This window comes from Eimeria acervulina, genomic scaffold (assembly GCF_000499425.1).
Source record: "Eimeria acervulina Houghton genomic scaffold, Eah_scaff5, whole genome shotgun sequence".
Taxonomy (NCBI): Eukaryota; Apicomplexa; class Conoidasida; order Eucoccidiorida; family Eimeriidae; genus Eimeria; species Eimeria acervulina.
The window spans coordinates 104,061-130,400 of record NW_013549763.1 but is presented as its reverse complement, the minus strand read 5'-3'; the positions used below and the strand labels follow the sequence as shown (position 1 = coordinate 130,400).

Sequence of the window (26,340 nt, the reverse complement as noted above, 5' to 3'; positions counted from 1 at the left end):
GATGATCCCATTCACTCAGAGTGGCATGGCGGTTGAGTAGGACTCGCAGCTCCCGTCTGAGCAGCCATGCATCCTACATAGTGAATTTGTAACACTTTGGTGAAGTGCGCAGGGATTTAGTTAGAGTTAAACACTAGTCACGAATGCTACAGTCGGTAATGCGTCGATGGAGAAGATGTGGAGGCACTCGGGTCGTCAAAATGTTTTTATCTTAATGGAATTAATTATTGGTGAAGCATGCTGCTCTACAGCCTATAAATGTGAATGGTGTTGATGGTAAGCAACATCAGGGGCCTATTTTTATCCCATGGAAAACCACTATGCAAGTAGGGTGTGTGTAGTGCACAATCCACTCAAGTGGTATTCCATTTGGGCCTGACTATTCGGCAAAGAGAGTACAAATAATATATTGATAGAAGTAAATCAACCGAATTTAGACAGGAAGGAAGGCCATCAGGCGAACTACGCTCGGCAGCTACCCAGGGTCCGATGTTAAATGTGAGAATGGCAGTAGTCGAGGCACATTCAACGGCAGAACGATTAGTAGTCTTCCTCCTTTAGGAAGAATGGACTAGGATACGAATTAAAGACTAGTCCTTGAGATTCTTGGTTAAATTAAGGATTTCGCGCTGAGTGTAGTGTTCACATACTGAGTGGGCACCAGTAGGTATGCGTAGCGCAGGGTAGTAGTAGAAGCATAGGGGGACGTTCACTGCAGTGTCTCAGATGCAGCATTCTCGGCGTGAAGTTACTGCCTTTGTTTCTACTTGCGCACACGCTGGAAAGTATTGCCCAAGTAAGTGTTTTAGAAATAACTGCAGTTTTAGTGCTTGAGCAGTGCTGTGCTCGCGTGGGACCTGCAGCACGAGTTGCGGCAAGGTGCGTTGCAGCTCATGACAGGCTGCCTTCTCTCCGCACCAACTTCGATCTCTTGAGCCTCTGTGCCCAGGACCCCTGGGGAGTGGAGGGGAGGTCAACTCCATTTCTGCTAGCTTTTTTGATGAGTGTCTTGTAGCATGGTCTGTGTAAGGTTGGTACGTGTATCTGCACGCGCGCTCAGGCTGTCTATGGGGGGCCAGGTAAGTGTTTAGCAACTGTCTGCAGTATAAGTGCATATGTCAAAGGAGGGTTAGTTGGGCTGTCACGCACCTTGACGCAACTAATGCTGCAAGGCAGCAACAAATCCAAGCAGATCAAAGCCCCCGTTGGAGGCAATGGTGGCTGCGGGTAGAGTTTCAGCTATGGTGCTGCAAGGAGTGGGCATATCTGCACCCACAAAACGAAACCAGCATTCTCACTAAAAAGTGGGCAAAGTTATACTTCACTTACAAGTAGTGGGTTATGCTGAAATTGCCTCGTCGTCCCAGCAGTCGTGTGCGGCTGCTCCCGACGGGCACCAAGACTTGCATCGCTTGAAGCTTACACCATTCACTACATACCAATTCCAATTATGCAGCAGAAGTTGCATAATTGGTATGTAATCAAAGGCTCTTCAACTCACAAAAGTCTCCAATTTACCCGTGTAACACATTCCGCCAGAGGTTGGTACGTGAATTTCTGCTTGCGTGCAGGTTTTGCACCGTGGGCTGTCCTAAGCTTTTATATGCATTTCTAACTCCACTCAGCTAGTGAGAGCCAAGCAAACGTTTTCTACAGCGTTAGTCCATGCATCAGGAGGAATGGCTATGCTTTCGTGTGTGTTTGCCGTGCAGCAGTAGCTGCAGCAAAGAGTGCAGCAACTCACGACAGGGCAATCCCTCTCCTCACCAGCCCCAGGCCCTAAAACCGCTGTGCCCATGGCGTGTGGAGAATGCAGGTAAGGTCAGGAGCCTCCCCTGGAACTCTTCTGCAACTTACTGTTTTGCTGCCCACAACTGGGACGTGGGTCGGCCAGCTGATTTCAGGGCTATCGTGGGTTGCAATCAAGCCAAAAACTTTGAGGTTAAACTTCCTGAAAAAGGGTTCGTTTCCGCTTCACGCGTTCTGAGCACAGCGGCCCGAGAATTTGGGTCTGAGATGAGGAGGCGGCCCGACATCAGTTGCAACGCACCGTGTTGCAACTGATGATGCAATGTAACTTCGCATTGAATCGCAATGAATCCCCCTTTTCTCGTCTGGACTAACATTAAACAACTGCTGTAAGTATGCTTGCATGCAGACTGCGTACTAAGGCCAAGTCAGTGTTCATACGCCAGCTTCGGGCAGACCATGCTGCAGCGACAGTCTTCAGCTGAGTTCGAAGACTCGCAATTCACTGGGTCGAAATGCATGGTTACAAGGGGCAGGCGGTAGCTGCCAATCTCAGCCCCTCAGCGGGGGGGGGGGGCAACGTTTATCACTGATCATTGGCGAAAGTAAAACTTCAGATGTTCTCCTTTACCATTGTCAACCAATGTCAAAGTTCAGCTTTTCCTCCATCAATGGGGAATCATCAGCATCTGCCCTCCTGTGGAGCGGCTGCTAACGGCTAGGCGCCTCACCACATTGAACGAAGCATAGTATCCGCATCCCATCCAGCAAAAAAATTTCTTCACCAGGGGGTGTTGTCCTTGACTTAGCTGGCTGTAGCCATTGACCTTGGTAAAATGGAAGGTTGCTGACGGCCATGGGGGCTCTTTGCCATCTCTACCGTTGTTGTAGGTACAGTATACGACTAAGTAGTGCAGGCTCGTTGAAAATGTTCAGCCACCTCATAGATTAGTAGAACCTGTCACTTCCCACGCACATGGATAGTTTCTGTCACATGGATAGTTTCTGTAGACTTCGTATGGAGTGAAGGCCCAGCAGCGCACCCCGAAGATGAGTCTTGTTGCCCAGTGCATGTTGCAATAGCTCTTTGATGGGAATTTTAGCCTTAGCCCCGCGGTGGCCCTTGCATAATTTGGGACTAGGCCGGTGGTATCATTCTGCAGGTAGCACCTCCCGCCACCGGTGACGTGTCTTCTGTTCTAGTTCCCGTAGACTCGGCAAGCGCCTCTTCCCCGTAGTCATTACCTCGAGTCTCCGAACCCGCAGCCACAGCATTGGTTCTCTGCTCCTCTAGTAAACTTTGTCTCTCTTTCTCCTCACGGCTCGTGGATTCGCCCTTAGCCCCTAGACGGCCGACCCCTTTGTGGGCTGCAGAAGCCTCTCCTTTCAGCTTGGGGAGAAGTTAGTAGCATTCGGTCCGGTTGCTAATGCAACTAGCACTCCTTTACCATATCTTGAGTGTCTAGGACGTTCGTCTCCTCTAACTCCTAGGCTTGGCTGTGTTAAAAGTGGCTGGTGTTCTCGTCTTTCAAATACCCTAGTATTGCCTCGTGTTCCCTAAAAAGTGTCAACTTACCTGGTGCAGCGCAATATCTAGCGTAGTGATCCTCACCTCCACATCGCTTACAAATTTCTCCTTTCCGCCGTAACCTTTCAGCACGCGCGAGGCAGCTTGTAACCAGCTGCCCCCTACCCTTTTAGTTGTCGCACACTAAGCCGTCTACGTCGCCGCAAGGCGGCAAACGTTCCCTAACCTCAACCTTACCTAACCCTCCTGCTAGACTAAGCTGGATTTCACGCCGCTGAATCATCAGGCCTTCCTCTATGACAGCCGGGAGCTTCTACGTCTGGCAAGGCGGCTGCTGCATCTCCAGTTAGCGAGGGCCACACGCCCTCGCTAACCCTCCTGCTAGACTAAGCTGGATTTCACGCCGCTGAATCAACAGGCCTTCCTCTACGACAGCCGGGAGCTTCTACGTCTGGCAAGGCGGCTGCTGCATCTCCCCAGTAATTCAACTTCACCTTGCCTCCTTGGGTTACATCTTGGTTCAGGTTTGTGGGTAGGTTAGCCAAAAAGTATTCAACAAGATCTTCATCAGCTAATTCCACATCTCGTGTAACTTTTCGCGCAAAGTTGGCCGTGTATGCCTTGTGATCGCCTTTCCACTGATTAGGGTTTTAGCACTTGACCCTTGTAGCAAGTTGCTTTCGAGAGACCAGTTAGACATATTTGCATCTGATTGTCTGAGGTGAATCCAGTACGTCAAGGCACCTCCCTCTAAATATTCCCTGAACTCACTGCTCAAGGTTCATCTTCACAAATTCGGCAAGAGCGAAGGAAGTGCTCATGTGTTCCTCCCTCTCACAAAGCATCTGTGGCAGCACTACTAATATTGTCGCAGCATACCCATATTCTGTATTGTGTTGACAAGCCTGTCTGCCTCTCGTTCTAGTGTGTCAACTTCCCTTGACTGGTACACTGGCTGGAAGCGCTCATTAACGGGTTTCTTCGGAGCACCCATCACAAGGAAATCCACTATATCCTGATGTGTCAAAGTCGGAGATAATTGAACTTTTGCCCGTTCTGCGTTACTAGGTTCTCATACAGTAGACATTGTGCGAGGTTTTGGTTTATGGGCACCAACCCCACGCCCGTTAAGCGTGCATACCTAATGTCAACCCCCGTAGGAGACGTGAAGGGAGCCAGGGTTCAAAGAATTAAAAGACTGGTGTTTTCTAGATATATAGAGAGGAAAAGATTGTTGTTTCCAGGAGCAACCCGCCCCCAATGTAAAGCCCGCATTAACTCCTACGTGCGCGCCTCTGATTGACTCAGCGACACAGAAACCAGAATCTATGCATTAAACAATCAAACAACTCTCAAAAGGCAAAATAATACTTCTATGTGCGTTTTCGCTGTGCTTAGAGGAGCTCGCCAGGTTGTTCCCCTCCGTCGCAAAAGAGTGCTTTTTTTTGAACAACAGCTGTTCAACAACGCTGTAAGTAAGCAGCGAACCCCTCATAAAACCTACCGGCAATAATCTCACTAGCTTTTCTTCCTCCATGCGCCCCCTTGCTTCCCAGAGTTTGTGTGCAGTCCGCAACCCGTACCGCTATGCCCCGGGGCCCGGTCCCTGTTGCCCTACATGCAGGGCCCCCTGTGTTGTCTGGCTATCTACAGATTATCTTCTTTCTAGATTCATCTTCAACAAACATAACACTCGTTTTTATTAGCTAGTTACAGCCTCAGTTGGTTGTTCCAGTGCAACATTCTAGTTCTGAAACCCCAGATCATGCGTGATTGACCTTGTAGTTAGCACTACAAGGTCAATCATGCATGATCTGACGCTTCTCTGGCCTCACCCGCAATGGGAGCTTGGACCTGCGAGAAGGTTTTTTTTGTGGCTGTTGATGCATCAGATGCGTTCCCCCGCCCAAGCTTTTCCTTTGCAGCTGACACGCGTGCACTGTGTCGAGTCACTTGCGCATTGCACATCACCCCTGGGATGCAGGGGGACACAGGGCGTAAGACAAGCTAGTGAGATTCTTGCTGGTAAGTTCTACGAGGGGTCCGCTGCTTGCTTGCAGCATGGTAGAGCAGGTCTTTTCTGGAAACGACCTACTGGAAAGTACACATGGAATAAGGTCATACACTGTGGACTTTCCACCCATTCCGCAAAACCGTTCTCTCATTCATCCGCCGCTGTTCGTCTCTCACCTTTCAGCAGATGTTGTTGCAGACAGCAACACACCTTAACCGGGTCCTATCGCTCTGTGCCGGGCTCCCCACCTGCACCTCTCTGGCGGGTTGCGCTGGTTGGCCGTGCGAATGTGGGAAAGAGCAGCCTATACAATCGATTTTTGATGGCGAGCTGTATGAATCCCTCACAGCAAGCGCCTCATCAGCTTGCCATTGTCGGCCCAGACCCTGGGACCACTCGGGACCGCAAGGAATCTCTCTGCTCATGGGGACCGCTGAGTCTGCTGCTCATGGACACACCGGGAATTGAGACTAATATCGAAGATGCGCCATCCGAGCCAGTGGAACAGATACGCGAACAAGTAAGGTGTCTGCGTGGGCTACATGGAAACGTGGGAGGGTTTGTCTCTTCTTGGGCGAATGGACTACGGTTCGTCTTGCACTTCTCTGTTCAACATTCAGGTCGCTCGAGCACTAGCGCAGTCTGACATAATTTTGTTCATTGTTGATGCCAGGGAGGGTATCACGCCAATTGATGAAATGTTTGCAAGACAGCTTCGGGTACTCATGGAAGAGCAACCGGCACGTGGAGGGCAAGCCCAATGCCACATCGAGCATCATCAGAGAGAGCCTTCAGTCAGTCCTAGCAGATCTCCATCAGTTATTCTTGTACTCAACAAGGCAGAAGGGGTAAAGGGGGCGGAGTGCATAGGGGACGCCTACGAACTGCAGCTGGGCCACCCCGTAGCTGTGTCTACAAGAACCAAGCAAGTAAGGCGATGCAAAGCATTCCCTTCTAAAACCATTGTAACTTTAAGTGATAGATGCGTGACACAGCAGGGAAATGAAAGAACATACATAAATAAGACGAACTGGGTAGCAGGTAAACGGCATTAGCGAACTTCTCTGCAAGACTGCCACAGGGCTTCGACGAGTTATATGAACGACTCAAGGAAGCACTTCAAGAACAAGAAAGGGGGCAACGCCCTCCCTCAGTGTCCCTGGAGCAAGAGGTACCCACGGATGTTTTTTATTCTGTAGTACTGTGCTCTTTCTAATGAGCCGCTCAGAAGCCGACACTTGGATGTGAACGCAACTTCTGCTACTGTTTTACAGTGACCTATTTAGGCCTATTGTCTGCTTTTCTTGCGCCAGAATATGAGAGATGCCTCTCACAGAAAGGCGACTGCAACGGAAGCGTGGCTTCAGGGCTTGAGCCGACGATACGGCCGCGGTGTGCAACCAACCTTAGCGTATAAGCAGCCGTTGGGGGGCTACTTACACTTGCCTTGGTCACTAACGAAGGCAACGCTGGACGGCGGCCCCTCTGAAGGGCTCGAACGACCCAACGAAAAGCAGGATGCTGGCGAAAAAGCAAGACAGGTAAACGCAGACTCATAGGGTTCTTGAGTAGACACGTCCGAAACGCACTTGGTGCATCTAACTGACAGCTGTGGCGTAGGAGAGTATATTGAACTGTTTGCATTTGGGTCCGTTGCAACCCAGTTACTCGGTCGGTATTACAATTGTGGCGGGAAGTACCTTGAGTGGCCAGCGTATGGACTCGCGTAGGGAGCCTGATTTGTTTTGTTTTGCTCTAGAATGCTTTGTACTGCGGAGGAGCATTATTAGCCGCATCACGCAAAAAAGGAATTTCCTGCCGCTGGTGTACTACAGTGCCCAAGTTGCTGGTTGCGTAAATCTTGTCATCTGAATATACATAAGTTTAGCTTTTTTTTCGCCACCCACCTCTCTTGTAAAGACACGTAGATTTTGCCTGCGGGATTTGCTCCAGAAGCACGAGATGGCATCTGGCGAGTGCCGAGGCGATGAAGGGGTACCGCTGCACGACACTGGAGAGCCGGGAACCCTCGACGAAATTATTTCCCCTCCGGAAATTCGACCCCTTTTGGCTCCGCAAGACGAAGAGATTGAAGGCCCCATTCGGGTAACTTTCATTGGGCGGCCAAACGCTGGAAAATCGAGTCTTATCAATTCCATCTTGAAGGAAAACCGATTAAAAGCAAGTGCAACGCCTGGTACCACCACAGACTCTATTTGCGTTAATTTTTTTTTCAAGAAGCAACAGATGGCTTTAATTGATACAGCAGGTGTTACGAAAGGCTGGAAAATGCGAGGAGATGACATGCTGCAGCAAGCTTCATTGCAAACTATGCGCAACATCCGCAGTTCGGATGTGTGCATCCTATGCCTTGATGCCGCCCGTGTAGAGGAAACCGGTCACTTGAGTTCGCACGACTTGTCGCTAGCCAACTTGGCAACTGAGAAGGAGGGGCGCAGCCTGGTGGTATGTGTTACGAAGTGGGACTTAGTGGATCTGAGTAAGCAAAGCTACGTGAGACGGCTGGTACTCGATCGCCTACAGACTGGGCTGGGGCACCTGAAAGCGTGCCCCGTGGTCTTCACATCTGCCACGGAGGCGCAGAATCTGAACACCCTGCTGAACAAGTCCTGTCTCGTGTATAAGCAGTGGTGCAGCCGCGTTCCCACTGGCACTCTAAATTCTTGGCTTCAGCAGTACACAGCCCACTGGCCCCCTCCGTGGAGGCTGGGGTCGCAGTGCCAAGTGAAGTACATTACTCAGGTTCAGGCGAAGCCGCCAACGTTTGTGGCATGGTCAAATGTGTACGCTCACTTCCCAACGCACTATAAACGCCAGCTGATCAATGCAATCAGGGAGGAATTTGGCTTGAAGGGCATTCCTGTTCGCCTCGTGCTCCGAACAACTGCGATGCCCAAGCCTGGAGCAAAGCTCACCAAGGCAGAAGCGCTCAAGTGGAAGAGATTAGGACCTCATCAGGTGAGTTGGTTGCGTAGGCGCACCTGCCAGGTGTGCCGTTGCTCCACCAACTGCGACACACACATGAACTACACACAGCTGCAGATCGGTTATGTTTGCTCTCCTGTTTTCAGTATATGGCAGCAACAAAGCTCTCTCGGAAGTACGTGGTGAAGAAGAACGCACGCTAATTCTTAGAGACGAGCCCGTGCTGGTCTGGAGAAATACAGTGGCAATAGCTCCCTGGAGCTTGGCCGTTTGTAGGTGCCCATCATGCGCATTTTCGAGTACCGTTAATTCGCGCTTGAGCGCGAACGTTGTAGTTAGAACGTCTTCGCCCCACACCGCACACATCGCAGCGTCAGCTAAAGCAAAAGCGGCCAACCACTGGCCCAGTATATTAGCGATCGGCGCGAGCCGAAGGAACCTAACTGTGCAAAGTGCGCGCGGCTAGACAATGTGACGGAACGACTTAGGGAGTGTAACGAAACCTAGCTACGCCCGGCAGGGTACAATAATTCTAAAATCAGCCCCCCTGCACTACCTCTTCATACTCACGTAAACCTGATGCGAGAGATTCCTGATGCACCGCAGTACGAAAGCAAGATACCTAGGCTAGAAGTGCTAGAGGGACGGCGCGAGTGAACAAGAATCACAACTGCAAAAAAACGCTCCCTACTCAAACGAAGCTGCCAGGCTAGGCCATCACATGTGCCGCTACCATCTTTGAAGGCATATATATTCCAGTCGTGAACCACAGTGCTTGCTGTGGTCCCTGACAGCAAAAAAGTTCCAACCAATTGAACGTCTTGCAGTTCCCAAGTTAGTAATCATGGGAAAGAGAAAATAGTGGATACTCTCTTCAAACCGCTGTTACAATAGGGAAAGCATAGTATGCAACGACGCTCCAAAGCCTTGACCCGCCCCTAAACCGCTGCTTCGCTGCAACGGCAAGGAGAGAATGCCGTGCCCCCGGTGAGGAAAGTTTGAATGCTCATTCATCATGTGTATGTCTCGGGGTCGATGTGGCTAGGTATTGGCTTTATTTCGGTTCCAAGTTCATGCTCGATCCTGAAGCGCAACACGTCAACGCCTGATATCCGTCATATGCGGAGCAGAGAAAGTCCATAACAACGCAAGAACGGTCGACTCCATGCTCGTTACCGAGCGCACCTGTAAAGGTTAAACCGGTCCTCGTACGTGACCAGATTCACCGCCAGACCCAGGTGGCCAAAGCGGCCCGAACGTCCGATTCTGTGCAGATACGTCTCCGAATTTTGCGGGAAATCAAAATTGATTACGACATTCACCGACTGAATGTCAATACCTCTTGTAAACAAATCCGACGAAACTAGGCAGCGACAGGCACCATTTCGAAAGTCATGGAACACTCTATTTCGATGGGGCTGCAACATCCGAGCATGTATGTAGAAGCAGGAAAAGCCCAACTCGGTAATCTTTTTCGCTAGCAGCTCGACACGCGTTACGCTGTTACAGAAAATGATAGCCTGATTGATTTGCAACTGAGTGGAACAGAACACAGGACAGCAAGATGAGCATGGCTCAAGCCTTAGTTTAGTTCCCCAACCACTTCGCGCATAGCAAGCCGCACGCCTTGTAGAACGAGCACCAAGTAGACAACATCAACGCGGGAAAAAGGCGAACAAGGCAAAACAAGAGGCTTCACTGCAGGGAACCAATCGGTCCTCAATGCGCCATACCTTCGCAAACAACGTGTTCAGGCAATGAACTTTCTGTCGCTCTTCCACGAAGGCGTAGTACTGGGTAACGCCCTTGAGCGTCAACTCATCCATTAGGTTTATTTCATGAGCATCAGCAAGATACTTTGACTTGAAGTCCTTTACCGTCACTGGGAATGTGGCAGAAAACATCAGAATCTGCCGCTGCATAGGAATGAACTCAAGTAGCTTCTCGACAATCGGCTGGAACTCTGGGGAGAGCAGCTTGTCGGCCTCGTCCATGACCACGATGTGGCATTGACGTAAATCTGCCACATCTTTGTTCGCAAGGTCCAATATCCTCCCAGGCGTCCCCACGAGAACGTGAACTGTGTTGTGCAAGCGCATGATGTCGTCTCTAAGGCTTGTGCCCCCTGTCGAGACCATGCACTGCACGTTAAGATACTTGCCCAATTCTTTAACGACAGCACTCGTCTGCAGAGCGAGTTCACGAGTAGGAACAAGGATCAAACCTGCAACAAGACAAAGCCAAACAAAACCCCATGGCAACCAAAGGCGCATCCCTTGAAAGACCGTTAATATCAGCCTTCACAGCAATGCACAGTTTAGATGCGGCACTGAAGCACCGGAAAGTACCTTGAATTGCACGCTTGTTAATTTGGCATTTCTCCAAGACGGGAATTGCGAACGCCGCAGTCTTCCCTGTTCCGTTCTTGGCCCGAGCCAAAATGTTGCGGCCAGCAATTGCCACCGGAATCGCCTCCTCCTGTATAGGCGAAGGCTTCTCAAATCCCTTTTCAAATATCCCCTTGAGCAGATCACGCTTCAGGAAATAGTCCTCGAATTCGTTGCCCTTTGTTTGAGTTACATCCTATGAGCGGACAAACCACAATGAATATTTCGTGCGCCAAATAATTCGTTTGCCACAACAAATTCGGCCACACGAAAGCAATGCCGTCCCCTAATTGCTAATTGCCAGCAGACACTTTCATGGACTGCACGCCATTTCCTGCTCCAAAGACACACCCCAATGAATAAATGGCGCTACGTGCCACACGGTCAAACCCACTGTGAAGCTGCCAATCAAGAACTCACCGCCGTGCGGAACATATTCTGCCTGACTGGCCGCGGCCCCCCATCTTTCTGGGAAAATCCATCCTGCATTCCATTTACATGTCCCTGCGTTAGAGGACCCATTGTCAGGGGAGCCTGTGGTTGCACCTGCTCTCTGGCGCTAGTCTTCATTTTTGACGCCGGACTGATTTCCACTACGATGTCCATGCCACTTGTTCCATCCGGGCAGAAACGGTACTTGCGTTATCTTCCTCAAACAGCTGGCTCGATTGGTTAAGAATAAGCCCACAAGGCATCGTTTGCAAATCGGACTGGATCACCGCAGTGTAGCTTGCAGCCAGATAGTAAGGAAAAAAGGTGAAACTCATGCGTTATATCAATCCCCACTCCGACACAACAGCCCAATTAGTCCAAAAACAGGCCTTAGAAACGCAAATCACAACGTTCGTCCCTTTAAAGAACTAAAATTCAAACCTGCGACACAAATATTCAGACCAACAATCAGCGCCTCCCCCATACACAACAGGGAAACCACGCGTTTCGTCTTGCAAGGTGGCAAATTGCGTTGAAAGCTGAACTGTATAGCTACATCCGTGTGCTGGAATGCTATACATCTACTATGAAGCTGCACGAGGACCTATAGTTTCCATGCGAGCCCTGAGGAGCGCCTCAAGGCTACCAGCCCAAGCCACGACCCCCCTTCAATTCGTCGCTTGACTGGATGTGAGTACGGCCTCCTCGTGAGTTCCAACACACCCGTTTTCAAGCAACAACATGAGCAAGTACGTTGTTCACGCACATCAGCAACTGGCATAGAGCTCTTGTGCATGCAGTGCGCCCCCACGTCTACAAGGGAAGTCATCAGTCAGGTCCTACACAGCCGCATCACAGCATCACGTCTTCAAGCCACACTGAGCACTTTCGAACAAGATCACAATTAGTTAGCAGAGGAAAAGAGAGCCAACGTTCCCGGGAAACAGGTACAGCCTCACGCATCTCACCCTGCCGGCCCCACCTGTAGCGAGCTCAATGTCTACGGAACTGCTACATAATTCTCTTACCGAGTCTATTTTAGGTGCAAGCTCTAACTAAAAGCAATGTTTCAACAGAAACATATATTCAGGCCAAAATGCCTTACTTTCGAGGGTGAGAAGCTCCAGAATAATAGAACTGATTTAATCCCTCGAAGCGCTTAGCTGCCGCACACAGTGTCATTCAGCCCCAATAGCCGTTCCAGTGCTTTGTTGAACTGGCCCAAGCTAATGCCCCAAAACGAGGCCAGTAACAGTTCATTTTTTTACTGCATTTTATGGTTCGTGAGTCTCAGTCCCTGTCACGTTGTAGTTGCTTCGCAATGGAGACTGCTCGCGTTGTCTACGCCTCCCGGTGCATCATGGTCTCTACAAAGTGGTGTATAAACACCTGCTTGGCCTGAGTATTCAGCCTGCACGCAAGGAGAAATACGACAATTGCCTACAGTGTTGGCCCAGACAGCAAAAGGGGGGTACGTTGTGCTTGCAAGTGGAGGCGCCTTCCAGCATATGCGTCAGAACTTGCGTCAGGTCGTCTCATCCGTTGCATATTCGGACCTTTGGGCCACTGGGTCCAGTGCGTTTAGATAATGGAGAGGGCGCCATCTACATTTTAGGAATTATCACCTTAAGCCTTCTGGTCCAGTCGCAGCTCACAACGCTCCGCAGACAAGGTCGGGGATTTTCGGCACACTTGGTAACGCCGCATGGTTCATCGATACAGGTGCAAGCAACGTATCCCACCCCCAATTGTTTGTAACAGTGACTAGTACTGATGGTGCTTTAACAGAACAGAAAGCATTTTTAGAAAGTCCGAAGACCGGTCTCAGCCGTCTGCCCACCGGTGGGGAAGCGACCAAGGGCTGGGGCCCCATCGGGCTAAGATCAGCTCAGTATATGTGCTCCATCCTTCGGAAAATGTCCTTAAAGCGAAAACGCCATGGAAAATGTTTCCTCCCTTGCCGACCCTCCACCTGCGACGCCCAAAGCGATGTGAAGACGGTGAAAGAGGTCGTTGCGTCTCTTTAGTTGTATTCCCTCTCCAAAACGCAGCCGAAGAGCTACAGTTGCTGTTAGCATCCTCGGTGTTAGAAGAGGAGGCACGGCAATAGCAGTTATACGTAAGCAAAGGCACCACTACAGCGCAACCGGGCAGTGGAAGCCTTCAGATATGCGCTACGATGTGGGTTCATTCCCATGTTGGCAAGGTAACAGGCTATGTAAGAACTAAGAAGACTTGAACAAGGGAAGCTCTCGATTGAGCGCAAGATATAAAAAGTATCATTCCTTAGTAGACAGGAGTACCAAGCTGGAGTAGGTGCTTCTGTATCTGGTTCATAGTAGGGCTGTCGCCTGGAGAGAGAAAACTGGTAACAGGCTATGAGGCGAAGTGGGAACTGTGGAGCAAAAAGGCTGGGCTTATCGAGATGGTGGAGCACTACTCTTTAAAATTTTCCAGACTTACCGAGCTATGCAGGGATGAGGGCCATCCCTGCAAAGAAGAACAAGAGCAACGAGGACAAAATGTCGCAAACGAATCCGCCACTCAGAAGTGCGGGAGGAAATCAAGCAGGTGAGCCGGTAGGCTCACCTGCTTGACTTGCAACAAAAAATATTGCATCGTTTTATATTGCGCATGGAAGGAAACCTGCGCCGACAAAAGAATCAACGAAGCGATCAGGAAAACGCCGTGACCTCGTGCAGCGTGAGGCGCGCTGCCAGGCTCAAGGGCGGCGACATCCGCATCTGCAGGCTGAGGGAAATGTGTACTCTTCGAAGTTCGTTTTAGGGCCCAGGAATTGCGAGCAGCACTCGCACAGGCTGCGAAGTGGATCTGATACCTGAAGCTAGGCCTTCTTTATTCATTGACGCTATCTCCGTGAATACGCTCTGTCGATGGCATAGAGGGCACGAGGATGGGCAGGTGCGTGACTTGTGCGTCGGACCAGTTCACCACGAGATTACCCTAGGCACGCCGAGGCCGAACGAGTGGAGGGAGCGCATGCGCACATCGAATGACACTAATAACGCCTACTTGCCGAAAAGCAATAAGAGAGTCCGGCAGGCGGTCTCAACACCATTTGAATCCTATACGGTAAGAGGAGTGGAATCGACAACCCACAAAAGCAGGAGAAAGGGGACTTCAACGTAGTTCAGATGCCATGCAGGTTACGACGGAGAAATTCATACATTCCGTCTAGTTTCCACCCAAGGAACGGCGGGAGTGGGCGGAGCTGAAAGAAATGTTTCAGATATATTCAATATAACGGTGCTCCCACCCGCCGGATTCCTCATGCAGCGCATCGAAATCACCCCCGGGGCGCCCCAAAATTTTCACGTACTCCGCATCTTGAAGACGGATAGACAGACTCAGAAACTGATAAATGGACAAATTTAAACACTTGCCTAGTGCATTCGGACACAATTTCGTTCTGCTGAAGAAGAGAGGGAGGGGTCGCAGCACTGCCGTTGCCCAGCCCCTCAAAAAAACTCATCCTGGAACCAAGGTTTCCGGTGCCCCAGACTAATGAACCACTCGCCCCTCGCAGGCTTGAGCACTTTTTTCAATGTACGTCGCTGATGCATGTTTGCATATTTAAGTACATCCGAACGGCAAGACAGAGCCTACACTAGAGAAGTAAGGTCCATATTCATTCCCTTTCGGAATGTGATTGTAACTGCAAAAAAATGAACAGGATAGTCACAATACCTTGGTTCCCACTGATGAGAGCAAGATGGCTATCTGCGTAAACAACTTGCTTCTGCACAGTGGGACGACAAGGGCTCTCGTCGCACCTGTGGCGTGCATGCTGCGTGAGAAACAGTGCTTTGTAGAATCACAAATGTGTCTATTCGCCATGCAGACAGTTAGCTTCTTGGCATTTCATGTCTTTGCAACAGCAGTCTAGCCACTTCCGAAAGATACAGAACATAGCCACTTCTCCTGTCAAGTCGCTTCCCCGTTCAAAAGTTCCTCGGTCCCTCGCAAACTACCGAAATTTCGATTTCTGGATTTTTTTCCATTGCCTATATCTACTCAAGAAGGGAAAGCAAGTTATTTCCGCAGACACCAAAGAGAGACCAGCCAGACGCTTGTCATCTCAAATCTTCCCCACTCCTTGCGCTCCCTGATTTCGAGAGCCCCACCATCCTAACAGCCGATGCTAGTGAGACAACCGTTTTATTGAGTCTCTTCACAGAAAGTGAGAACAACTCCAAAGAAACACCGAATAGTCGCCTTCCTCACACATGCGAGTTCACCGAAATATCAGGTGGGTTTTTCACCTCCAGGTAGTTTCCGATATGTGAAAAGGACCTCAACCCAATTAGGTACAGCGAAAAGGGGAGTCGAGACTACATATCGTGTTAGGCATTTTCACGTTTCAGTTCGATCAGGCAGCTCGTACTCTCGTATCGTCGGCGTCCGGGCCACATGCGGTAAACTCATTGCTGTGGGCTCGGGGAAGATTTACACCTACCTCGCATAAGCGAGGTAGGTGTAAGCAAGCAGTGCTACTAGTGTATCGAAAGTCCACCAACTTAGCCGAGAACATCGTGAGGTGTGACAAAGTCAAATCTGCAAAGAATAGTTTTACTACAACTCAGCTGACCACCCTCCACACTGTAAGCGTCCTACGGAGAGTGCGGCAAGGGCCGTCGGCTGGAGCATGTTTTGGGCAGCTTGTCGTCAGTTGCTGCACGCCTTGCTACAACTCTTGCTGCAAGGCAACCCCCCAAATGAAGCCATGCCCAAGCTTCCTTTCGACGTCTGCAATGGCGCCATAGACTATCGTCAACCGCACAATTGGCCCTCAGTATCCGGCCTGCGCTGTGTCTCAACGCCCCCCACAACATGCCGCACCGCAAAAGCGTGCTCCACCGTCTGCGGACTTTCGCACACCTCTTCTACGGGCTGTTCACCCGTAACTTCAAGGTTTGCTTCACTCGGTGAAGCAAACCTTGTTACGCGCCAGAAGTCGTGGGTTCCTCTTGGAAGAACGGAAGTGTATTGTTTTCATGCGCAGTCCCCAGTTCTGCGGGGAATGTCGTGGTGAGGCTCAGCATAGAATGCGGGGACCTGCGGTAGCTTGCATTCGTTTGCAAGCCCCCAGGTGTTGCAGCAGCCAGCGTGTTCGCCTCGTCCATGACCGACTGCATCGACCGCCGCGCAGAGCAGTACCACAGCCAGGACCCCTGCCATACCAACCTCATTATTGTCACGTAACCTGCATAAATACCAGCCCTCACAGCCGCTTGCAAACAGTTAGTCACGAAACTGCACCGTGTACACCCAGGACGTCCGTCGAGGACTGGTCTGGCATCCAGACGGTCGAAAGAAGGGTTCCATTGCTGCCGCCAACAGAAACAGCATCAGCCATTTAAACAGCAGCCAACCAGCATTCTACAGAAGAGTTCTTGGCTGGAGCGGCTCTCACGGCAGCTGATCAACCATCGCGTACCCGTGGACAGCCGCGCTGCGTCTATAGCAGCATTGCTGCCGCTCTGCAGCGTAGAACACACTCAATCCTTCACGAACCAATGTTTCACAAGCAACTCACTACAATTTGTTTTTCATTGTCACCAATGCTTATGGTGTATGCCACCAGTTTGGGGGGCATTGTTTGGTCCACTGCCAGGCCACTACGGACCCAGCTCTATCTGCTTTTTAGAGAAAGACCAATACAGAACAAGCCGCTTTGTGCTAGTCATTCGTTGCTTTCTCCTGTCACGAATTAGGTATAAATATACAAAGTTAGCGCGCCACCGCCTTGGGGCAGTGGCATTACGCGAGCGGTGCTGGAACTCCGAATGGTTATCGGCTGGTATCCAAGCAAAGTTCCGTTAGCAAAGAAATCCAACACAACAGGCAGTCGTCACTGTTTCTGCTCACAATTCTCTGCGCCCTTGTAATTGCCACACCAGCTCCCATGCAGTGGGCGTCCATGCAGTGGGAGCATTCAACGTAGACTTGGCGTACCCAGAACAGTTCAGGAACCTATCATTCGAAGGGCAGCTTATTGGGGAAGCACTGCCCACTGCGGAAACTTCGTAGTGGAAACATCTAGAAAACATATAAAACTACTCTTTGCTGTGCCATCCAAGGAAAGCCGCTGTACAAACTGCAGCGGGAAATTCACGATACGCATCACACTTCCCAACGGGGTTTTGGCGTGTCTGAAGTTACAATGGGCTATCACATCCCCTGGTGAGCGGGAAAGCCACTCCCCAAGCTTTTACAACGGGGAACAAGCCAAATACGCCATCATCACAGCAGGTTCCAGAAATCTTGAGCCCGCGAAATGCTGCTCGGGCAGCACACTCTGCCCGATAGGCAGCAGCGCCACAACGGCGAGAATAAGCCGGGCTGATTCTGCTCATAGCTCAAGGTGTCGGTCTTGTTGCTGCTGTTTCTGGTGCAGCCACATTTCAACCAAGAAGCAGGGCATCCCGAATAGCGAGAAAGCCATTGGTGGCCATTCGTCTCTTTGCCTCTTCTGCCGACACCCATGCCCAATCCCTCACAGGACTATCCGCCGGTGGACACACCTGCGGCTGTTCAGGGACATGGTAGGCGCGGTAGTAGAAAACCTGAAGCAACAGCAGCAGCAACCGCCTTCACAGCGGGAACAGTATACAATATAGGTACCGACGCCAACAGCAGTACATGGGATCCAAACAGCTCAAAATTGGGGTTCCAAGTGTCGCATGCAACTGGCTGTCTAGGGCAGCTTGAGCGAGCCAGATACCCAGCGCGAATGACACCCGAGATACGACAGAATGCGAATGCAGAGGGGGGAAACTATGAGGAGACAACGGAATGACGAAAACGCACTTTTCGGCCCTGAACGACCGCACTAGGCTTGCTTCGTATCTTCCGCATTGCCGCAGGGGTAAAGCCAACCAAGAAAGGAGCCTCGCGCAAACCCAGCTGCTTCATGCACAGACGCGCCAATGTCTGCACCAACAACAGCAACAGCAAATCCACCGACAGTATTAGCAGCAGCACCAGTAACAGGAAATATTACCGGAGCAGGGAGCTAAAGCCGCAGGAGCAGCGTTGGCGACACAAAGCCTTCCCAAGCAGGAAAATGAAAGATGGAGGACAAAGGCATATGGCAGGGGAGAACTGAAACGAATCAGTTAGGGGGTGTCAACGACTACAGCTACAGAGCAGCAAATGTTCAGGAAATGGTTTGGCGTTTCATGTCAAAGTCTGCTGTCCACCGCTTGCAACTTCGCGCCCGAGATGTGAATGGTGTGTAATGACACTCGATCAACAGACACAAATACGTCTTGTACTTAATGCACCCAGCTAATGCACAAAGAAAAAAAACAAGGCTTCAGCAGGATTCGTCGCAACCCACCTGGCGCATCGTCTGTCCGTGCCGCCTGTCTTCCACCGGTAGCTGCCACCCGTTGCCATACTTAACAAGCAGCAGCAGCACTCTTTCCGGGTGCTGCGACAGAGACCGGTCTTCCCTTTCAGCCGTTGCTGCAGCTATTGCCGAGGCGCGAGCTGACCCCGCCTGAAGCAAAGCCGCAGACCAGCCAAAGAATACGTGCTGATTTCAATGGGCACTGCTGCTGCTGCTGCTGCACTCAAACCAGCTGATGCAGCACTGCAGCCCTAAAAATGGCCGAGCTTACAGCGTCCTCCTGCTGCTTCCGTCTCTGTTTCCCCATCTTGTGCCTGTCTATCATCAATCCTTCCTGCTGCAGCAGCATGTCCAGCTCAGACAGTTCCGCGTCGCCAGTCTTTTGCTGTTGCTTCTCCCGTTGCTCCTGCTGCTGTTGCGTTTCCAGGAAGTGTCCTGGCATCTGCATGTACGTTATTTCGTCATTGAGAATTGTGCTGTTGTTGGTTTTCCTCTCCCATTCCTCTTTGAACAGCCGGAACCGCTGCTCATAAGGCGGTTCTCTATACACCAGTGGCAGCCGCTGCAGCAGCAACGACGCCTGCACCTTTAAGCCCCGATGAACAGAGACTTCATACTCAGGAGGAGGATCGTTTAATAACAAAGTGCCTGCGCGCAGCAAGCGTATTTGAGCTGCCGAGGGAACCTGGTGCTCTGGTGGAGGGTTTGCAATTCTTGCTGGTGCTCCTGCTGCTGCTGTTGCTGCTGCTGTGTGGAAAAAATGGCCGCCGCAGCAGAAGCGGGAAAGTGGAGATGTACAACACGCCCGCACTGCTGCTACTGATGTCATTGTTGCTGTTTTCACTGCCGTTGCATGTGCTGCTCCTCCTACTGCTGCTTCTAACAATATGAGGTGCTCGTCAATCTCCGCACCACTCAGTGCTCTTGTGCGGCACAGTTGCGCATGCAAGTAGGTTGGGCCCTCCACAGGGTCCACAGTTACGCCCTACAGACACATGGGTAGGGGAAGACGGCGCGTTACGAGCCCGTGGGCGACCGAAATCTCCATCATTAACAAGGGATAGAATGACGCGGCCGGCCTTGCCGTGTGCGAGACACCTGTGGGCCCTTGGGCTCAGCGAGCAACCCTAGTTGGAAGAAAAGTTAGTACACGCAGCAAACATAGGGATGTGCGCTCCTTCACAGAACCACACCATCATGGCCACGGCATTGTTGCGCACGAACCCCTTGCAAGCGCCTGCAGTAATTTCTAGTCAAGGAATGAATACCCGCGTCCACGTGTAATCTTGGTGACTAACTAGATTCCAATGGAAGTTTTTACTGCTAAGGCGCCCGTTTACTAACAACAGTAAGCAGCAACACCACAAGAGCAGCAACAGCATCTGCAGCAGCCAGCACCCTTCGAGCAAGCCCCGTACTTAGAGGGCCCCTCGTCGCTACTTCCCGACGACCCAGGGAAGCCCTGCATAAAGTCCTTTTGGGCTTTAATTGTATTTGCTTTTCTCAGCTTAATTTCACTTTGTTTCGGAGAACTACCCAAGATGTCGTCGAAGGACCCGCGATCCGTCATCGACCCCGCGAAGTTTCTTAACAAGAAGGTCCGAGTCAAGTTCTCTGGAGGCCGTGAAGGTAAGACCCTTTAGAGACCTCTAGACCAAGCTTCGCTTTCTCGAGTACGGCCACGTACATGCGTGAAGCTGCTAGGGCATTTCATATTTCTTGGGGGGCCCCCTGCGGCCTGCGACAAGTTCCTTCGCCGGAAACAGTGCGCACATAGCTTCATGCTGCGAAAGGGCCCCTCTTTGAGTCCGTGTATGATTTCTTTTCTTTAGCTACATTTGCGGCTGTTGCTGTCTTGGTTGCTGGTGTCGCTGCTTTCAGTCGAGGGGACCCTCAAGGGCCACGACGCCGTGTGCAACCTGGTGCTGGATGACACCGAGGAGTTCTTGCGAGGTAATTCACCCTGCATACGGTAGCCTTGTAGGCAACCTCAGGTCAAGGCTCAGTAGACACAATTCTATTCGCAAACCCAGAGTGGTTTGGTGTACGTTTACTGGCACATGGCGTTTGCTGTTATTTCCCATGCTGGGGTAGGCGCTGTTCTTCACAGTACTGCCAATTCGCTTTTCGTGTGCTCCTTATTGCATGGGGCAGGTGGGGATAGTGCTTACTAGTAGAGTTAACATGCTAAAAAGGACTGCCGAATCCCTGGTCTGGGTGGCTGCCTGCATGCGCTCTGTCTGTCCTGCATGCGTACTATTCACCACAGACCCGGAGGACTCAAGCAGACTGCTGGAGACCACGCGACCTCTGGGGCTTATTGTGGCGAGGGGAAGCGCCATTGTGCTGATTTCGCCGGTGGACGGCGTACAGCGCATCGAGAACCCTTTTATTGGGGCTGAGGCCTGAACCACTCGGCCGCTCGCGAACTGTCAACGTGCACAGAACCGAAAGTGGTGGAGTTCTAGCTGAGGGCCTAAAGAGGGAATGAATTTAACCTTAAGAAGACCTACGGATTATGCAGTTCGTGCATGAGGAGCTCCTGCCTACTTGGCGGCAGCGGAACAATGAAAGTTTTTGGTAGACTAAGCTGCTTTTCCGTGGTAGTCTAGCTGTTTCCTGACATGCGTAGAAAAATTCAGCAATAACTAACGCACTGCTGCACTGCGAGTTCGGTAGAATGAACGTGGGGTGTCCTTCCCATTACTGGCTAGGTCGAGAAATTCAAGTGTGCAAGCCAAGCAGAAGCGGTTACTTTGTGCCTCCTCAGCCGTGTGCTTGCGATACGATAGTATACTGTATGATTCATTTCCTGCCATGCTATTTCTAGGAAAGGAAGGAAGATGGCTCTTTTGAGGCAGTTCCCCTCAGCGGCTCATGAAATGCTACACCCTTGAGCTCGAACTTGCTTTCTGCGGACAAGGAAGAAGTTACTGCCGGAGTATGTGCTGGCAAAAAATATTCCTTTTCCCCTGCCTGCAGTGCCATATACCATCTGTGGAAACATACCTGAGGCTACATCTTCTTGAATACGGGCTTCTTAAAACCCACTACCGAAGCCTTCGGCTTAAATAATGCTGGGGGCTTCTTCGTGGCCTCTACATTGCCCCCGGCGGGCTTGGGAGCAGCACCTCCTGCAGGAGCTGCCGCGGCGCTCTTGGCTGGTGATGGGGTAGCGGCGGATGTTCCTTTGTTCTCTCGTGTCAGAGGAACTCCTACTCCGAAACTTGCGTTGGGGTCATCGGGGACGCTCGAAGGCAGCACACTCGCGCTCTTAATGTAGAGGGGCGTTGCAGCAGTTGCTTGGAAGGGCGCATCTGCAGGAGAATGTCCACAGGCATGCCAAGCAGCTGCACATTTACAGAGGCTCATTCGAAACCTGAAGCTGCGCACAGCTAGACCGGCCACTGCAAAGGTTTGCAGTACTGGCAGCTGCATGGCCTTTGACTGCCACAAAGGGCGAGCTCTTTTTATCAGCGTAGCCTAATGGACTTTCGACGACAAACGCCACGGAGCCAACGGCGTGCATGTGTGCTAGCATTACAAGAGATCCCCTCAGCCCCTATACCTGCAGGGCGGCGGGCAAATGAGCACCATCCTACCTGAAGGGACCATTCCCGCGAGGTCGAGACCTTCTAGTGTTCGCCACTCCGGCGGAAACTTCAGCACCTTCTGTGCTTCTGATAATTCATGCTCTAGCATGTCTATAACAACATGCTGCTTCTCAACTTGCTGCTCCAACCTGCAGCAATCACCCCAGAGTCGCACGCAAACTGTACGCAGACGGGCCGCTTATCTCCTTCGTTGTGTTTGCATTTCCCCGTATCTTACTGTCCTAGCATGCAGCAACACTGGACCTGCGCAGCCGCACGGGAGCGCCTGGGGAATAAAGCCATACAATACCCATATTATGAAGAACCACTCACTTCCTGCAAAGTAGCAGCAGACTGATTACGTCATCTTGGTCCTCCGCCTCGAGGTTAGAGAAGCAGCTCGCAAGCTCCGAGAGACTCTGGTAGGTTCGCCTGCAAAACACCCATGGCCTTGGTAGCGCCGAAGTACTGGAAGCAAAGTCCCGCAGATGCGGTGTGCACAGAGGGGGCGCAAAACTTTACTGCAGATGCAAAGAAGGACTATTGATTTACTTGCGGGGGGCTGTCAATCCAGTCGAGCCCCAACGATCCCACGTGCGGTCCTTAGGCCTTGTCATCAACGGGGTTTTCCTAGGGGGCGCAGGAACTCTGCCGGAAGGCCCATTGGGATCCACAAACCTAAAGCGGACGCAGAACAAATAGAAGATGAGGCCGCAGACGCAGAACAGATACAGGTAGAGACCGACGCACACTCTACCCTCTCTCGTGAAAGGGTATCCGTTGAACCCACCCGAGCCGACGGCCCATTTTGTTGCTCCCTTTTCCCACAAATATCATCTACAAGGCATGAATTCAGGCTTTACGGTACAATGGGTGAGCAAATGAATCAATCACAACCAGAGTCTTTACTACACAACGTCATGCAGCCTGCAGCTGCAAGGCTCTGCTCAAGAATACCGTCAGTTTCAGACCATGTGAAGAGCCTGACTAAAATTACCCTTCCAGCAGTGCAAAGGACCATGACTCTCATATAGGAGTGCTTTGTAACATCTGAGACTGAACGCATCTTTTCAGGCGAAAGACACAGTGTACGTTGATGCATGCTACAATTAGTTCATGAACAGAGGGCTTACCGAGGACCATCTTCGTCCACGAAAGGCTTCTTGTCCCGAATGTAGTAAGGACGAAAACCCGAATATACATCATCTCTAACGCTTGAGCTCCTGCGCCTCGCCCGAGCAGAAGGTTCTCTGGGAGGAACCGCTTCCTCTTCAGGGGGCCGGTAGGCCTCTCCGTAGCCCCCTCTTATGTTGTTAAGCTGAGAAGAAAAGGATGGACCAAGTTATCCATCGGTGCTAAGCTGTCTAAAAGGAGTATCTAAAGCTGCGGGATTTCAAAAACGTTTCTTCAAAGCTGCGATAGCTCGTACAGTCGTTTTGGGAGGTGAGCAAATGAAACATACATGTCGTTCGATGGGCATCCATTTGCTCTTGCCCACTTCCTCGTCACCGCGAGCCACTGCGTTGCACCTAACTCGAGAGACCTCGAAATCATCCAGAGGAAGTCCCTTGCTGCACGGTGAACACACGATCAACTACCCATTTACGGCAGGTGACGAAGGTTCACCGTGAAAACGGATATTTCGTCAAAATACCTAGCTCAGATGTATCTTCGCCATGTAAGGAAGAATCAGAGCAAAAGGACGAGCTGACATGTTGCGCAATTACGCGGGGACAGCAAACTCACGGTAGGAAAGGGCGGTCTATCTAACTGTCGTTACATGTAAGAGAACACGAATAAGCTATTTGCGTCTCATCTGACTCAACTGGCGTCATCGAAGTACAACATTTTAGACCCTCCCCTCAACAGATTTTCCGTACCTTTTGCGGGACTTCGATTCCCTTGGCGGGGGTGCCTTTGGAGAAAATGCAACCTTGGAGAAGGCAGGAGCGCCTGCATCAGAAAAACGAAGGGATAAACACGGTAGTAGAGCATACTGAAGACGCCGCAGGCAGTTCATCTGGGCAGTAGTAGTCGAACTCTGAGGCAGAAGTAAGGATGGTGAAAAAGGCAGCTGCTGTGTGTGCAGCGGATGCTAAACTGTTTTCCGGAGGCCATCCTTACCCCTAGATGCCGCGCCGCAGGCGTCTTTGGCATCCTGATGAATAGGGTATTCAGGGTAGCCCGGCCAAATAGTCCCTTCGAAAGTCCCCTGCTGTGGCGCGTAGCCCTGCTGCTCCTCACCTCGTCCGCCCATTTGCCCATACATCACTGGATAAGGGAATTGTGAGACTGCCTGTGGAGGAAAAGCGGCATAGGGAGATATCTGGGGGACCGGATGGCCGGCGAACTGATTATACGCACCCCAGCCTGCCGCCTGGTCCATTGGCACAGGGGTTGGCGCTGGCCAAGGCGGTACGGATAAGAAAAAGCCCGGAACGCCCCCCGGGACACTCAAGCCTCCTAACGCTCCGTAGTCCACCCCTCGCGCTGACGGCATTCTCATCGTATCCCGTTCTTGAGGTTTTCGGTCAGAAAGGCGGCGGGCTTAGCACACAATAGCAGCACAAATGTCATGAAGAGAGGACATCTGGCAGTGCTTCAGTACTCACCAAGAAGTGAACGTGTCTAGGGAAGACAGATACAAGCTACCGCCTAGTAACGATTTGCGTACAACGCCTCGTTGGGTCGGAACGAGAGAGCGGAGCCGGTGGGCCTGAAGCGAAGGCCACGAACTTGCCCCTGAGGCACAGAAACCCAGAAAGCAACACCCAAACGATATGGCCATCCCGCGGTCTTGAAAGCACGAGGGATTTCTCGTACTCAAACTTCTTCACAGGGGCATATGGAGAACTGGGAGACACTCATTGACAAACCACCAGTGGGCCACCTCTGCAAGGAGCTGCTTATAGCTGCACAACAGGCCGGTGCGCATGCTGGGCTATTTAATAGCTGCTGGAACCTCCTGCACCGTTGCAGTTGTCAGCTGCACCTACGCCTTGTCGAATACGGGAATGACGTTCCCACGGAGATCGTGAGTTAGCTCGCTCTTGGGTGCCAAATCTCCCACGCTACCCCGCTGCCTCCCGAATTCATCCACTCCAGGTGATCCCTGAAGGAGAGAAGGCACCACAACTCGCCGGTACACGCATAGAATCTTTGCCCTGTTTCCTGCCTCTTGTTTGTACATGACTTCCTGGGCCGAGGCATCTCTCACTACTCTGTCCCAGCTGCTCTCACCACGTTGGATAGACTCTCAGCTCCATCTGCCGCCCTAGATGGGTTTCCACGCTCTGCTTCAGAGGGGGGGATCAGTTTAGATCCTGCCGAGGGCAGGCCAGGAGATGAGGCTCCCTTGGCTGTTATTGACAAGGAATGGCCAAGCGTTTTCTTTGCTGCTATTGCCAACCCAGATGATTCTTTTGCTGCTACCTGCAAGTCCGGATGGCACTCTGATGCTGGCGTCAAACAGGGGGGCCCGTCCTTCGGGGGAAGGGAAGTGCCTGGGAGGTCCTTAGGCGCAGCTGGATGACAAGGACTAGGTGGCACCTTAGCTGCTTTGGCGCCGCCGTTAGTTGTGATATCTTTGGCTGCTGGCTTTGGCGGACCTCCGGGGAGTCCCTTTCCCGCCGCGATCACGGGCTTTGCAGCAGCAGATTTCGGCACTCCAACAGAAGGAGGCCCTGGTTCAGGCTGCTTCAGTGCACCAGGAATCTCTTCCGGAAGTGCTTTGGTGGGACTCATGGGGCTTTTGAGCGGAAGAAGAGTTTTTAATGAACTGTCTGCCGCCTTCGTGCCTGCTGGGGGCGTCGGCAGTTTTGGCAGGTCTTTCTTCGCAAGAGGAAGGGTTGCCTTTTTGAGTTCCCCGTCAGGGACCCCAAGAGCGGGTTTGGGGGCAATAACGCTGCTCCCGGGGCCCACCGCCACTTTGGGTAGAGGGCCTGGCTTGGTTGCAGCAGCAGGACCGGGCAGTGGGGGCTTCGGCAACGCAACCTTCCCAGGGGGAGGGCCACTGCCCTTGATGGCAATCTTTGCACCTGGAGGGGGCCCTTTTGGGGGCCCCGAGGGTGGGAGGGAGCCCTTGCCCACCAGGGCCATCTCTGTAGTGCGCAGGCACTACAATGGTGCTCAAGTTGTTCCTCTCTTGGCTTATCGGACAGAACGAGTGAAAATAAAGTCTTACGAGAAATGAATCAAGTGGCATTAGAGAGAAAATAAGGCCGTGAGGCTGAGAGTACTCGGCAGAAACCCAGGGTTTGGGGCTTCCCGTGAGGCTGGCACTGCCGCGTAGGCACTGACCCTCGAGGGGGTCAGCT

At 51.7% G+C, this 26,340-nt stretch overlaps 5 protein-coding genes across 5 annotated transcripts; 2 read left to right on the top strand and 3 right to left on the bottom strand.

Moving 5' to 3' along the window:
- Nucleotides 1-5,613: 5,613 nt before the first annotated feature.
- EAH_00001630 (small GTP-binding protein, putative) lies at nt 5,614-8,440 on the top strand (the record flags this gene model as incomplete). Its single annotated transcript, XM_013395245.1, has 5 exons — nt 5,614-5,811; nt 5,912-6,220; nt 6,605-6,832; nt 7,245-8,270; nt 8,384-8,440. 5 exons carry the CDS (start codon nt 5,614-5,616, stop codon nt 8,438-8,440), a joined length of 1,818 nt encoding a protein of 605 aa, XP_013250699.1.
- Nucleotides 8,441-8,789: 349 nt separating this feature from the next.
- EAH_00001620 (ATP-dependent RNA helicase, putative) lies at nt 8,790-11,059 on the bottom strand (the record flags this gene model as incomplete). The annotated part of the gene is made up of 5 exons (XM_013395244.1): nt 8,790-8,829; nt 9,423-9,772; nt 9,971-10,461; nt 10,586-10,820; nt 11,045-11,059. The coding sequence occupies 5 exons, from the start codon at nt 11,057-11,059 to the stop codon at nt 8,790-8,792; spliced, it is 1,131 nt and encodes a 376-aa protein (XP_013250698.1).
- Nucleotides 11,060-17,481: 6,422 nt separating this feature from the next.
- EAH_00001610 (hypothetical protein, conserved) lies at nt 17,482-19,630 on the bottom strand (the record flags this gene model as incomplete). The annotated part of the gene is made up of 5 exons (XM_013395243.1): nt 17,482-17,643; nt 17,888-18,010; nt 18,420-18,581; nt 18,703-19,416; nt 19,625-19,630. 5 exons carry the CDS (start codon nt 19,628-19,630, stop codon nt 17,482-17,484), a joined length of 1,167 nt encoding a protein of 388 aa, XP_013250697.1.
- Nucleotides 19,631-19,972: 342 nt separating this feature from the next.
- Nucleotides 19,973-20,840, top strand: EAH_00001600 (u6 snRNA-associated Sm-like protein, putative; the record flags this gene model as incomplete). The annotated part of the gene is made up of 3 exons (XM_013395242.1): nt 19,973-20,060; nt 20,313-20,384; nt 20,701-20,840. 3 exons carry the CDS (start codon nt 19,973-19,975, stop codon nt 20,838-20,840), a joined length of 300 nt encoding a protein of 99 aa, XP_013250696.1.
- A 606-nt stretch (nt 20,841-21,446) lies between these two features.
- On the bottom strand, nt 21,447-26,122 carry EAH_00001590 (hypothetical protein, conserved; the record flags this gene model as incomplete). The annotated part of the gene is made up of 11 exons (XM_013395241.1): nt 21,447-21,748; nt 22,034-22,173; nt 22,358-22,456; nt 22,577-22,702; nt 23,158-23,342; nt 23,487-23,595; nt 23,905-23,977; nt 24,149-24,571; nt 24,699-24,766; nt 25,021-25,136; nt 25,265-26,122. 11 exons carry the CDS (start codon nt 26,120-26,122, stop codon nt 21,447-21,449), a joined length of 2,499 nt encoding a protein of 832 aa, XP_013250695.1.
- Nucleotides 26,123-26,340: the final 218 nt, after the last annotated feature.